Source organism: Typopeltis vanoorti, chromosome 1 (genome assembly GCF_054136105.1).
Source record: "Typopeltis vanoorti isolate ZY-2024b chromosome 1, IOZ_Tvanoo_1.0, whole genome shotgun sequence".
Classification (NCBI taxonomy): Eukaryota; Metazoa; Arthropoda; class Arachnida; order Uropygi; family Thelyphonidae; genus Typopeltis; species Typopeltis vanoorti.
In genome coordinates this window covers 176,879,796-176,895,280 of record NC_143549.1, presented here as the reverse complement: position 1 = coordinate 176,895,280, position 15,485 = coordinate 176,879,796, and the positions used below count along the sequence as shown (strand labels likewise).

The following is a 15,485-nucleotide window of genomic DNA, read 5'->3' as shown; positions in this document are numbered from 1 at the left end:
TTTACTTTTTGATTATAGCTACCTTTTTATTCCCAAAAAACAAAAGTTCTGAAATATTATTATATTATTATTCAGACCTCCATGCAGCCATTGCAGAGGACTTCTCACTCACTCACCCCACTTCCTTTTTGCAACTTCCAAAAATGACCCCTTGTCCTTGTTCTACTACATGAAAAAAAAATCTTTAGTTTCAATCATATATATTCCTCTCAACAGTTTAAATATCTTAATAATGCCACCTCTTCATCTTCTCTATACCAAACTCTGCAATTTGCAGCCCTCAGTTTCATTATTTGCCTCTGTACCTTTTCCAAGGTTGCTTCAAATCTTGATGACCAAATTTGAGCAGAATAAACCAGATGTGGTCTTGAATATGTTTGTGCTTGGTAATGAATAAGTAAGGCATTTATGATTAATCATCATTTTAATTTTAACAAGCATGTAAATGAGTTGGAGAATCATGAAATGTTTTGCATAACAGAAAATTTAACATATTTTTAGCATAGTTTGTTAAAATTCAACTGCATTGCTGTTGATTTAATCGAGCAGTTTGACAAATAATGCAGCTGATTTTTTATTTATTATTATTATTTTTTTATTAGCATTTCTCTCCCTTGCATCACTTTCTTTTCGACTCATTAGATCATAGCTAGAGCTGGCAGTGAAGTTTTACGACCAGATGCCCTTCCTGATGTCAACCCTTGCGATTTATCCGGACTTGGGACCAGCACCTATTGAGGCTAGCTTGCCCCCTTCGGTGGCTGCATAAGACAAAATGACATAGCAAAATAGGAAAGATTCACCCCTAGCCCTTGAATACTCTATTAGGATGGGGGGGGGGGGAGCAAGAAGAGAAGAGAGAAGCAACGGTACCTGAGAAATATGTCAGATTGGTGCAGAAGATATACAGAAATGTGAAGACAAGAGTTCGGACCTGCCTGGGACAGACAGAAAGTTTTCAAGTGATAGTTGGCTTGCATCAAGGGTCAGCGTTAAGTCCGTTCCTGTTTAATATTGTGAAGGAGGTGAGAGAAGACGTGCCTTGGACAATGTTGTATGCAGATGACATCTTGCTGTGTGCAGAGTCGAGAAGAAGTGGCAGCTAAACTGGAAAGATGGAGGAAAGTACTGGAAGACAGAGAGAGAGAGAGAGAGAGAGGGGTATGAGACTGAGCAGAAGTAAGACAGAGTATATGTGTTGCAAAGTGGATTGCAGCCAGGAGACAGATCTGTAGCTGGAAGGAAATGTCATCAGGAAGGTTAGAGACTTTAGATACTTAGGTTCAACAGTGGAAGAGGATGGAGAGGCTGAGAAGGAAGTGGGATGCAGGATACAAACGGGATGGAGGAACTGGAGAGAGATGGCTGGAGTGCTATGTGATAGGAGGGTGCCAATCAATCTGAAAGGCAAAATCTATAGGACAGTAGTGAGACCAGCTATGACATATGCTTTGGAAACTGTGGCCCTGAGGAAAAATAACATCACCAGGATGGAGGTAGCAGAGATGAGAATGCTTAGGTGGATACGGTGTGACCAGAAAGGATCATCTGAGAAATGACTATGTGAGGGGAACGGTGAAAGTTATGAACTTAGGAGTGAAGATACAGGAGGCAAGGTTGAGATGGTTTGGTCATGGGATGAGGAGGGAGGACGAATATGTGGGAAGAAAGGTCATGCAGATGGATGTGCAGGGGAAGAGGAAACGTAGATGGCCAGAGAAGAGAAGGTGGAGGAGGACTTGAGGATGAAGAACGTGGATTACAGCCCAAGACAGGAGGATGTGGAGGAGACTCGCCAAAACAGTGACCCCACTTAAGTGGTACAAGCTGCAGAAGAAGTGTTTCTCTCTCAGTTGCATAAAATTTTGTTTTGATTGGAGCCATTTTGCCACTAAAAATGGTATAATTTAACCAAAATTTAGTACTGATATCTTTTAGTAAAGATTGCAGTACAATTTTTATTAAAGTCTGTACAAGAATAGATTTATATGCATAAAGGTGGATGAACAATGTAGAAAGTAATAGGTACTCATGCTTTTTTTAACATAAATCCTACCTGTGTAAGGCTGTACATTTTAATACCATGAGTAGGCCAAATACTAGATGATCCAGTTTCTTTACTCTGGAAAGTAAACATGGTACAGAGGGGGCCTAAAAAGTTCTCAGCCTAACAGTGAAAAAACGAATTAATAATTTCAAAATTATTTTTATCTTTCAACATAATTTCCCTTAAGACTAATACATTTATTCCAGCAATACTTGTTGTCATTTATGGTTAAGGACGAGCACTTTTCAGACCACCCTCATATTTCATCCATTTCAGGCTTTCAATAAGCATGTATTATGTCATAGTGGAATTCAAACTCTCAGCCTGTCAATTTGGATAGAACTCTGTGGATTGGTTAGAAAAACTTGTTTAATTCCCATCATAGTATGAACTTCTATAAGGACTTCTTTGACTAAGGTAGTTTAGCCAATCTATGTTGATGATTAGAGGGTTTTTAATCTTGGAATCTCATGTTTTTTCATGGTGCGGAATATATTAATACTTGAATGTAAAAAAAAAAAAAGCCCCATCCAAAAATGTAACTCTATAGCACATTTGGAAGAATGACATGATATGATGTGCCCTGTTGTTTAAAAAGCATTAGATTCTTTCATGATTATAGAAATGGTATACAATTTCAGTTTAAAAAAAAAAAAGACTAGCAGTAGCCAAAAGAGAAACCAGAAAGAGACATAGAAAGCTGAGAAGAATTTGTATCATATCTAGAAAATGACATATGCAAAATAAGACCATCATCATCAAATTCCTGCCATGTACCCTCAAGGGGTGTACAGGATATGACAGTACTACATGAAAAAATTACATCATTACTAACTTCCTATCTACAATTTTCCTCCAAATCAGTCTGTTACTTGTCAAGACTCCAACATTATCAGATCTTATATTTCTATCGTCTAAGGCACTTTGTATCGTATCAATCCACCTGTATCTTGGTCTTCCTCTGGGTCGTTTTCCTGCCAACCTGGCAGAGAACACTTGTTTTGCTAATCTTTCCTCTCCCATTCTATTTAAGTGACCATACCACCTGAGATTATCTCTGCTAATGCATTCCTGGATGCTGACAATGTCAAGTTCTTTCCTAATATCCTCATTTTTAATATGATATTGCCATCGATGCCATCTGTTCATGCCTCTAATCTTTCTCAGGATTCTCATATCTGTGGTCTCTAGTCTTTGGTCAAGTGTTTTACTTCTGACCAAGCTCTCAGATCCATAAGTTAAAACTGGTTTGAACACTGTCTTGTATACAGCTAATTTAGTGTTCCGACTAATTTCTCTCTTATTCCATATGAATTTATTCAATTGACTTCCTACCATGCCAGCTTTGTTGATTCTATTGTCTATTTCCATATTTAATTTACCATCTTCAGTAAAAATCGTGCCTAAGTAGCTGAAATGTTTTACTTGTTCCACAGGTTCTCCATTCACAACACAGTTGACATTTTCAATGATTCTGCCTATTTTCATTGTCTTTGTCTTTTTATTGCTGACCTTCATACCATATCTATTACAACAGCAACTGAATTTAGTCAGAGAATCTTGCAGACTTGTAGCGGATTTATTTAGAAGTACAACATCATCCGCATAAAGCAAAGAGCTGACATTAACATCTCCAATTTTGACATCATGTTTAATACCACTTTCCTTCATAATGTGATCCATATAGATAATGAATAACAGAGGGAATAATGTACATCCATGTCTCACACCAGATTTAATATTAAACCATCTTCCTGTACTTCCATCAATTCTAACTGCTGACACAACTCAAATAAATACAAAGTATTGCTTGATATAATGCCCCATTGACACCATATAACTGTAGCATATTGAATAGCTTCTTTTTTGGCACCTTGTCATATGCCTTTTCCAAATCGACAAAACCTAAATACAGATCTTTGGTATATTCCCATGATTTCTCCACTATTTGTCATAAAATGAAGATCTGATCCTGACAGCCTCTATTTGACCTGAATCCAACTTGTTCTTCACCAAGCTTTTCTTCCACAATTCTCAACTGTTTCTCAAGTATACTTGCATATATCTTACCAGGGACACTCAATAGGGATATACCTCTGTAATTCTCAAATTCAGTTTTATTTCCCTTTTTATATATATGTACTATGAGAGCTCTACTCCAATCATTGGGAATTCGTCCTTCTGTCCAGGCATTCTGAACTATGCGGGGCAGCCACTGTAAGACTTTTATACGATCGTACTTCAGCATTTCTGGTCAAATATCATCTACTCTTGCTGCCTTTCCACATTTCAAGCCTTTGGTGGCTTTTTCTACTTTAAGTATGAATATGTATTCCTGACTGGATGCCTGTTCAGTGTTTTTTTATCACTGTGCTGTCATCACTGCTTGTTTCATTTTGCAGTTTTTCAAAGTAATTACTCCATACTTCAAGGATATCTTTTTCTCCCGTTTTCATTTCACCTTTATCATCTCTATTTACAGCACTCTTTCCTCCATTCCTAAGCTTCTTCAACAACCTCCAGAATATTTTGCCAACTTCTTGATATTTATTTTCTATGTTCTTGCCAAAGTCCTCCTATGACTTTTGTTTAGCTAGTTTTACACACTGTTTAGCTTTCTTACATTTGTCTCTGTATTCTCTAAGAGTACAAGCTGACTTATTTGCCAGGAACTTTTGATATGTTTTCTTCTTTTCCTTCACTGCCTCTTTAACTTCTTGTGTCCACCAGGGAGTTCTGATTTTTTTATCCTTGCACACAACCTCACCACATGCCTCTCTGGCAGAATCAATCAATGTTTTCTTCAGAGTTTGCCACTGAATCTCCAAGGTTTGATTTCTGTTCTCAAACTCTTTCATTTTCTTTTCAATAATCTTTCTGTATTTTAGTCTACAGTTCACATCTGAGAGCTGCTTAACTTTTATTCGCTTTAAAACTTTCTTACATGTTATTCTTTTCAATACGAAATTCAATTTTATCCTGCTCAAGACTAAATAGTGATCACTTCCAATTTCAAATCCTCTGTACACTCTGGTGTCCTGCACCAGGGAGAAAACATAACATCAACAATAATATAGTCAATGAGACTTTTCTTATTCCTAGCCTCTTCTCTCCATGTGAATTTGTGCACATTTTTATGTTGGAACATGGTGTTAGTAATAACCAGTCCATGTCCTGAGCAGAAATCCAACAGATATTTGCCATTATTATTAGCTTTGCTCTTTTCTCCAAATTTTCCCAAAACATTTTTGTATGTCTGACAATCACTTCCTACTCTGCTGTTTAGATCCCCAACAAGGACCAACTTTTCATTTTTCATTGTGTCAGTTGCTTTTTCTAAAGCGTCAAAAAATTCCTCCACTTCTACCTTAGTAGAACCTTCTGTGGGACCATAGGCAAAATAAGTCTCATTGTCCAGTTCCCCATTCTCATATTTGCCCACATTACTCTACTTGAGACTGACTGCCATTCAAGAAGATTAGCCTCTTATTTTGTGTTGAATACTATGGCTACTCCTTCTTTTTCTTGATTGTCATTGCCTGAATATAACATTTTGTATTTATTGCTCAGAAAGATCTCACCAGTTTTGGTCTTTTTTGTTTCAGTCATCCCTATTATGTCGATCTGGTACTTATCTAATTCCTCAGCTAGCTCCATTTCTTTGCCATTCAGGCTTCTTACATTGATAGTACCGATCTTTAACTCTGGTGATGTTGAGTTGGGGTTTGTTTTCAGATTTATTCCAGTAGCTGACTTTTCGCTGTTCGCCCTGGTTCCCTGGCAAAAACAACGGGGGCCTTGTTTAACCGGGCGACGCCCCAGCCGGCATGAAATTTTGTCATGTTGTACCATCATTTTTTATTTTGGTTTAACCAATAAGAATACAATTTGGTCGGCTAAATCCCAAATTGTCAGCCCATCCTCTTTCGTTCAGTATCAAAGTAGATACCCAACAGGGTGCACCACGAGAAGGTGAGGATTGGACATTAGGTCAGAAGCCCTGGTCGGTTCTCCGCATTCCTTTAAAGGCTATGTGGAGGTCTCCTCTCAGTTATACAGCTTTGACCCTTAAGCACCCCAAAAAAAAATAAGACCAATGCATATTAAATACTAAAAGACATGAATGTAGATATAAAAGAAACTGCAAATGTAAATTTGAAAATGGATTTAAAAGAATTTTTGGATTATTTATAATCTTTGGACAGATAATATTAACATAAAAAAAAAAAAAATTACACCAAAAACTTACAAAATGCTTTAAATCGTTGCTTCCCAAATTATGGATGTAAAGGCCCCCCTTGGAAAAATTAAAATATTTCACGGACCCCATTGGAAAAAAAAATCGTAATACAGACATATTATTATTATTAGACACCTCTAGGGAGTCCAAAGACTCATTGAGGGAGGGCACCTGCTCTACAACTCTGTCTCTGCCACTCAATCCACCAACTGACCGCAACTACACGATCACCACTAGTAGAGGTTGGTTATAATATTTATTGTATTTATATTCAATACAAAACATACGCAGCGAATATTGCAAATATTGCATTTTTAGCATCTTACATATACATTTGACATGCCACATTTAGTCTTAAAACATTTTAAATTTGTTTTCATTATTTCACTGCCCACAGTTTGGGAAGCGCTGCATTAAATGTTATGATATCAATGAAAGAATTAAGGGACAACCTAAGTAAAATAAAAAATGATAAATCAGCAGGAGAAGATGGATAAACTACGAACTGTATTAATTTGCTGGAAAAAAATTTCATCGGAGATTATTAAAATTGTTAAATAAAATATATACAAATGGATAAATACCAATAGAATGGAATACAAGTATAGTAATACCTATACTTAAAAAGGGGGATAAAATATAACCTACCAATTACAGCGGTATTAGTTTATTGAATACATTCTATAAAATATATGGTATAATACTTAATGAAAAATTGAAAATATACAGTGAAAAAATATTATTAGAATGTCAAAATGGATATAGAAAAGGATGCTCTACAATGGATGCTGCTTTTTGTTTATAACTACTTATAGAAAAAACAAGAGAATTTAATTTAGAAACTCATCTTTCGTTTATAGATTATGAAAAAGCATTTGACAAAGCGAGCCCAGCAGGTGGAGAGGATGTTGCGAGTGGGAACACTGAATGTTGGAAGCATGACTGGAAGGGGAAGAGAGGTGGCAGACATGATGAGGAAGAGGAAGTTGGACATTTTATGTGTGCAGGAGACAAGGTGGAAAGGGGGAAAGGCAAAGGAACTGGGAGATGGATATAAATTGTTCTACTCTGGAGCGAATAACGAGGGAAGAAATGGTGTAGGAATTGTGGTGTGTGGCAGAATGAAGGGTGAAGTACTGGACGTGGGTAGAAGGAACGACAGGATCATGCGAATGAAATTGGGTCTTGGAGAAGAGCGGGTGGTCGTATTATGTGTATATGCCCCGCAAGTTGGTTGTACAGCAGAGGAAAAAGATGAGTTCTGGAACGTGTTAGATGAAGAAATGAGGGAATTGGAAGAAAATGAGATGGTGATTGTCGGAGGAGACTTGAACGGGCACATAGGAAGACAGAATAGAGACTGTGAAAGGGTGCATGGTGGCCACGGAGTGGGAATGATGAACCAGGAAGGAGAGAGGGTTGTGGACTTTGTAGTAGCGTTTGATCTGGCAATTGTGAACTCGTTTTTCTTCAAGAGGGAAGAACATTTGATAACATTTAAAAGTGGTAACAACAGCTCACAAATTGACTACATTTTGACTAGAAGAAAACATCTTAAGGTTGTGACAAATTGTAAGGTAATTCCAACAGATCAAGTAGCACAACAACACCGACTGCTGTGCGCAGACTTTAAATTAAGATCGAAGATAAGAACTTCTGGTTGCCATGGGATGAAGACAATTAAGTGGTTTCGCTTAAAAGAAGAGAGTGTGAGGAATCATTTTAGGGAGAGAGTGTTAGAGAGGATTTCGGATGGACTGGAAAGTGTACAAGATTGGTGGAAACATAATTCAAAAGTAATCCCGAGCTGTGCAATCGAGGTGCTTGGTGAGACATCTGGAAAGATTAGAGAGCAGAAGGAGGGTTGGTGGTGGAATAATGATGTACAAGTGGCAGTGACAGCTAAGAGGAAGGCAAAGCAGAAGTGGGATGAGTCAAGAGTGGAAGAGGACAGAGAGGTGTACAAAGAGAGAAAGCAAGAAGCCAAGAGAGTTGTGGCACAGGCGAAGGCCATGGCATATCAAGATCTGTATGATCAATTAGAAACAAAGGAAGGACAGAGAAAAATTTACCAACTAGCGAAATGTAGAAATAAAGCAGCTAAGGACATCTTACATGTGAGGCAGATCAAAGATGCTGAAGGAAGAGTATTATGGAGGGATGTGGACATAAGAAACAGATGGAAAATATACTTTGAGGGACTTCTGAATGAGGAAAATGCAAGGACTCACAGAGGAGATGGGCAGCCTTCTGAGGGGATGGTGCAGAACATCAGTAGAATGGAAGTGACGGAGGCCATGAAGAGGATGAGGAATGGAAAAGCGGTGGGCCCCGACAGAATTCCAGTGGAGGCATGGAAGGCACTGGGGGAAGAGGGAATTGACCTGCTGTGGGACCTGTTCATGAAAGTTTGCCAACAGGAAAATATACCCGAGGAATGGAGGGAGAGTACTCTTGTTCCCATCTACAAGGGTAAAGGGGATGCACAAGACTGTAAAAATTACAGAGGAATAAAGTTGATGTCCCACACAATGAAGATCCTAGAAAGGGTTCTTGATGGTAGATTGAGGGAGGAGGTGGAGATTGCAAAGGAACAATTTGGCTTCATGCCTGGTAGATCAACAACAGATGCTATCTTTGGGTTATGGCAGATGATGGAAATTTCGAGAGAAATAACGGGAGATACATCTGGCATTTATTGATCTGGAGAAAGCATACGATAGAGTGCCAAGGCAAGAAGTCTGGAGGTGTCTAAGGGAGAAGAAGGTTCCGGAGAAATATGTCAGGTTGGTGCGGGAGATGTACAGAAATGTGAAGACAAGTGTTCGGACCTGTCTGCGACAGACAGAAAGTTTTCAAGTAACAGTTGGCTTGCATCAAGGGTCAGCATTAAGTCCGTTTCTGTTTAATATTGTGATGGAGGTGGTAACAGAGGAGGTGAGAGAAGATGCACCTTGGACAATGCTGTATGCAGATGACATCTTGCTGTGTGTAGATTCAAGAGAAGAAGCGGAAACTAAACTGGAAAGATGGAGAAAAGTACTGGAAGAGAGAGGTATGAGAATGAGCAGAAGTAAGACAGAGTATATGTGTTGCGCAGTGGGCGGTGGCCAGGAGACAGACCTGGAGCTGGAAGGAAATGTCATCAGGAAGGTGAGAGACTTTAGATACTTAGGTTCGACAGTGGAAGAAGATGGAGGAGGTGAGAAGGAAGTGGGATGCAGGATACAAGCAGGTTGGAGGAACTGGAGGGAGATGGCTGGAGTGTTATGTGATAAGAGGGTGCCGATCAATCTGAAAGGCAAAATTTATAGGACAGTAGTGAGGCCAGCTATGACATATTCTATAGAAACTGTGGCCCTGAGGAAAAATAACATTAGCAGGATGGAAGTAGCAGAGATGAGAATGCTTAGGTGGATGTGCGGTGTGACCAGAAAGGATCATCTGAGAAATGACTATGTCAGGGGAACAGTGAAAGTTACGAACTTAGGAGCGAAAATACAGGAGGCAAGGTTGAGATGGTTTGGTCATGTGATGAGGAGAGAGGACGAATATGTGGGAAGAAGGGTCGTGCAGATGGATGTGCAAGGAAGGCGGAAGCGTGGGCGGCCAAAGAAGAGATGGAGGGAGCTGGTAGAAGAGGACTTGAAGATGAAGAACTTGGATGTGGTGACAGCCCAAGACAGGAAGGTGTGGAGGAGACTCATAATAAACAGTGACCCCACTTAAGTGGGAGAAGCTGCAGAAGAAGAAGATTTGACAAAGTAAAAAGATATATTAGAAAGGATAAATATACCTAATATTTTACTACATGCAATATTGAATACATGCAAAGATAATAAAATAAAAATAAATGAAAAAATGTCTGATAAACAATCTATAAACCAAGGAGTGAGACAGGGATGCTCTCTGTCTCCAATATTTATATTAACGAAATATTAATACAGTGGAATACCTTAAACAATCCAGGTGTAGAAATTTCCAGAATAACTAACTACTCGTATATGACAATTTGGCTTCTGCATTGCTTCAACCTTAGTATCATCTCTGGATCTGGCTCCCACTGATGAGACCTCATTAAAAGTCGAAACCAGTCTGGATAGTGACCCTTCCCATAATGCATAGCATTATACATGTCCGTGAGGATATGTGCTTTGCATTATGGGATACTAAGGCTGATGTGAAGTCATTAGCTTCTATACACGATTGCCCCAATACTTCAAGTGCAAACTTTGTTTGCTTACACTTGGATAAAGGATTAAGCAAAGTATTAATTTCTTGTTATCTTTAATTTATTCAAAAGGGCTGTTGGTGTGTTTTGTACTGTGGGCATGGATATTTGTGAATATCTTGAAATGGGAAGTAATTTCATCACCCAATGTGCCGCCGCCACCACCCTGTATTTGGAGATCTGAGGTGGCTTGAAAAAGTCTCCCCCTCTCTCTATAATATAATATAGGTTTAAAACCTAAACCTTTCAAAAAAAAAAAAAAAAAAATCATCCAGGCACTGACAATGCTTCATTGCTGTATATTAACATGTAATGTATTGCCATTTTTTTTTTTTCAAATGACATCTGTTCACTCTCTTTGAAATGTTGCTACTTTGTGTATCATGACTGTCTTTCAATACATATATTTGTTACTTTTCTTTGCACCCTTTCCACAGGTTCTTTATTCTCTCTCCAAACCCAGGAGACCAGATCTCTGCATAATAGTTCAGGTGCAGTCATATCAGAGCCTTGTAAAGAGGAAAAATGACTTCATCTATAAGTGCTGCATATTAGTAGCATCCTTGATTGCCCTGACTATCTTGCCATCATCAGCAAACAATTGACCATCTGTCAGGTCCTTCCTAATATCATTAACATAGATTGAACAAAAATAGTCCAAGGACTGATCCCTGAGGTGTATCACTGGTTCACCTTAAATCTGGAGGTTCACACCCACCATATACCACTTTCTGATACCTATCTGTCAGCCACTCACTTATCCAAGTCAATAGTTTATATTCTGGTAATATTCATTCCCTTTATCCAACTCAGCCATAGCATTATTATAAAATATGAGCAAAATTGATGAAACGTGACATCTTTTTTAATAAACCCATACTGTTCTTTGCAAAGCAGTTTGTCTTGTATGGATGCTTGGATATTTCATTTTGAGGTTTGGTGAAATAAAACAGATATCTAAAGCTAATAGTTAACTAGCTAAATTTATTTAGCTAATTAAATTGCTCAGCCAGTATTTTGCCTTCACAGGCACGAAGAAAAATGTTGGCAAACGCACATAAGCATGCTAGTAGGCATGCACAATCGGTACTGTAATGGCGAGCTTCTACTCTATCCCCCAGACATATCAGCCTTATTCACTATCACCATGTGTTCTCACTATTTTACCTGGCTAGGAAAAACTTACAAGCAGATTTTATGGTGATCTGCCAGATTTTTTGGCATTGTGATGCCGCCAAAAATCTAGGATTATCAACTTGAGACCTTCAGAAATGCACATCAATACACCCAGAGAGGGCATCAGTTAGCACTATAGGAGCTTGCCATTACAATCAGTCTGTGTTTGCCTGCCTACTATATAAATATAGAGGAACTAGTTCTAGTTCCTCTATATTTCTCTCTTTGTGCTTGTGAAGATGAAGAGCAATGATAATTGTGTAGAGTTAAGAGGTTTTCAGTTTTATTTTTGCTTTATATGAACATGCTATCAAGTTTGGTAGAAAAGACTTAAAAATCTTTTATTTATCATTTTTAGTCATCTGGACATCCTGATAATGTCAAGTGTAAAGTTTGTAGTGAACAGGTAATATATTTTTACATATAAAAGTTTGTTCTACCATTTTTCATATAAAAATTTTAATTGTAATTGTTTAAGGTGAACTAAAATTTTGAAGTATCATGTTTCTTTTCTTCAGTAATATATATTTACAAGAGCTGTTGCAAAAAGTATCCTATAATATTCATTTGTGGTGTAAAAAGTGTCAGAAATCAATGTGGCAGGTAGCTCCATTGATCTTAGCTATGTCAACTGTACAACCAACACTGGTGGCCAAGAGGATAATACCTCTGCTTTTGCCACCAGCAGCTTGCACTATGTTAATAATGCCACAGCAGGATTCAATGTAACATGATTTATTTCATCCAGCATGACATTAGTGCACTGTTTATTAGAAGCTTAAAAAAAAAAAGTTTCCAAAGTAATGCTTATATAAAAAAAAGATCTTCTGTTATAATACCTATGGAATGGCATTGCGTTATCATTTAGAAAACTTATACCATACAGCATCGTGAGTCGTTTTTGGCCCTATTCTTTATGACTACAAAGCACAGTATTCTCAAGAAGGAGACCACATCTGAAGAAGAACATGAACTACAGAGCACTCTAGTTATTAGTTCTAGACTAGGAGACTTCAGTCCATCTAGAGAAGCAGGGGCATCTTCTGCTGTACATTTGCTGTGTGTTTGGCAGCATGGAAAAGAAGACAAGTGTGTACCTGTTACATGCTCAGATTAAATTATTAATTTTAGTGACGATGGTGTATCAAACACTGAGAAAGGCTGAAGGCTAAACTTACCTCGTACTTCTATTGTTACAGTTGTTTAAAACAAAGTTTTTAGTGAAGTGAAAAGTGCTACACTAGTCAATACTACAGTTATCCATAAACATGACAAAATTACATGACATTTGATTACATAAACATGACTTTAAGTTTTGTCGATTTGGATAAGGCATATGACAAGATGCCAAGCGAGAAGCTATTCAATATGCTACTGTTATATGGTGTCAATGGGGCATTATATCAAGCAATACTTAGTCTTTATTTGAGTTGTAAGTCAGCAGTTAGAATTGAAGGAAGTACAGGGAGATGGTTTAATGTTAAATCTGGTGTGAGACAAGGATGTACATTATCCCCTCTGTTATTCATTATCTATATGGATCACATTATTAAGGAAAGTGGTATTAAACATGATATCAAAATTGGAGATGTTAATGTCAGCTCTTTGCTTTATGCGGATGATGTTATACTTCTAAATAAATCTGCTACAAGTTTGCAAGATTCTCTGACTAAATTGAACATCACTAGAGTTAAAGATCGGTACTATCAACATAAGAAGCCTGAATGGCAAAGAAATGGAGCTAGCGGAGGAATTAGATAAGTACCAGATCGACATAATAGGGGTGACTGAAACAAAAAAGACAAACTGGTGAGATCTTTCTGAGCAATAAATACAAAATGTTATATTCAGGCAATGCCAATCAAGGAAAAGCAGTAGCCATAGTATTCAACACAAAATACAATCTCATCTTCTTGAATGGCAGGCAGTGTCAAGTAGAGTGATTTGGACAAATATCAGAATGGGGAACTGGACAATGAGACTTATTTGTGCCTATGGTCCCACAGAAGGTTCTACTAAGGTAGAAGTGGAGGAATTTTTTGAGGCTCTAGAGAAAGCTACTGACACAATGAAAAAGGAAAAGTTGGTCCTTGTTGGGGATCGAAATAGCAGAGTAGGAAGTGATTGTCAGACATACAAAAATGTTTTGGGAAAATTTGGAGAAAAGAGCAAAGCTAATAATAATGGCAATATATCTGTTGGATTTCTGCTCAAGACATGGACTGGTTATTATTAACACCATGTTCCAACATAAAAATGTGCACAAATTCACATGGAGAGAAGAGGCAAGGAATAAGAAAAGTCTCATTGACTATGTTATTGTTGATAGTGATTTTTTTCTCCCTGGTGCAGGACACCAGAGTGTACAGAGGATTTGAAATTGGAAGTGATCACTATTTAGTCTTGATCAGGATAAAATTGAATTTCATATTGAAAAGAATGGCATATAAGAAACTTTTAAAGCGAATAAAAGTTGAGCATCTCTCAGATGTGAACTGTAGACTAAAATACACAAAGATTATTGAAGGAAAAATGAAAGAGTTTGAGAACAGGAATCAAACCTTGGAGATTCAGTGGGAAACTCTGAAGAAAACATTGATTGATTCAGCTAGAGAGGCATGTGGTGAAGTTGTATGCAAGGATAGAAAAATTAGAACTCCATGGTGGACACAGGAAGTTAAAGAGGAAGTGAAGGAAAAGAAGAAAGCATATCAAAAGTTCCTGGGAAATAAGTCAGCTTGTACTCTTAGAGAATACAGAGACAAATGTAAGAAAGCCAAACAGTGTGTAAAACTAGCTAAACAAAAGTCATAGGAGGACTTTGGCAAGAACATAGAAAATAAATATCAAGAAGTTGGCAAAATATTCTGGAGGTTGTTGAAGAAGCTTAGGAATGGAGGAAAGAGTGCTGTAAAAGGAGTTAGAGATGATAAAGGTGACATGAAAACAGGAGAAAAAGATATCCTTGAAGTATGGAGTAATTACTTTGAAAAACTGCAAAATGAAACAAGCAGTGATGACAGCACAGTGATAAAAAAAACACTGACCAGGCATGCAGTCAGGAATACATATTCATACTTAAAGTAGAAAAAGCCATCAAAGGCTTGAAATGTGGAAAGGCAGCAAGAGTAGATGATATTTGACCAGAAATGCTGAAGTACGATCGTATAAAAGTCTTACAGTGGCTGCCCCGCATAGTTCAGAATGCCTGGACAGAGGGACGAATTCCCAATGATTGGAGTAGAGCTCTCATAGTACATATATATAAAAAGGGAAATAAAACTGAATTTGAGAATTACAGAGGTATATCCCTATTGAGTGTCCCTGGTAAGATATATGCAAGTATACTTGAGAAACAGTTGAGAATTGTGGAAGAAAAGCTTGGTGAAGAACAAGTTGAATTCAGGTCAAATAGAGGCTGTCAGGATCAGATCTTCATTTTATGACAAATAGTGGAGAAATCATGGGAATATACCAAAGATCTGTATTTAGGTTTTGTCGATTTGGAAAAGGCATATGACAAGGTGCCAAAAAAGAAGCTATTCAATATGCTACAGTTATATGGTGTCAATGGGGCATTATATCAAGCAATACTTTGTATTTATTTGAGTTGTGAGTCAGCAGTTAGAATTGAAGGAAGTACAGGAAGATGGTTTAATATTAAATCTGGTGTGAGACAAGGATGTACATTATTCCCTCTGTTATTCATTATCTATATGGATCACATTATGAAGGAAAGTGGTATTAAACATGATATCAAAATTGGAGATGTTAATGTCAGCTCTTTGCTT

The 15,485-nt window shown here is 37.7% G+C and overlaps 1 protein-coding gene across 2 annotated transcripts in view; it reads left to right on the top strand.

Moving 5' to 3' along the window:
- Positions 1-15,485, top strand: part of LOC150110664 (uncharacterized) — a 253,724-nt gene that overhangs the window by 202,449 nt on the left and 35,790 nt on the right. For both annotated transcript variants that reach the window (XM_090400164.1, XM_090400172.1), the window contains one exon: positions 12,053-12,100. In XM_090400164.1, the coding sequence (XP_090256290.1) occupies positions 12,053-12,100 (48 nt within the window). The remainder of the gene's footprint in view (positions 1-12,052; positions 12,101-15,485) is intronic.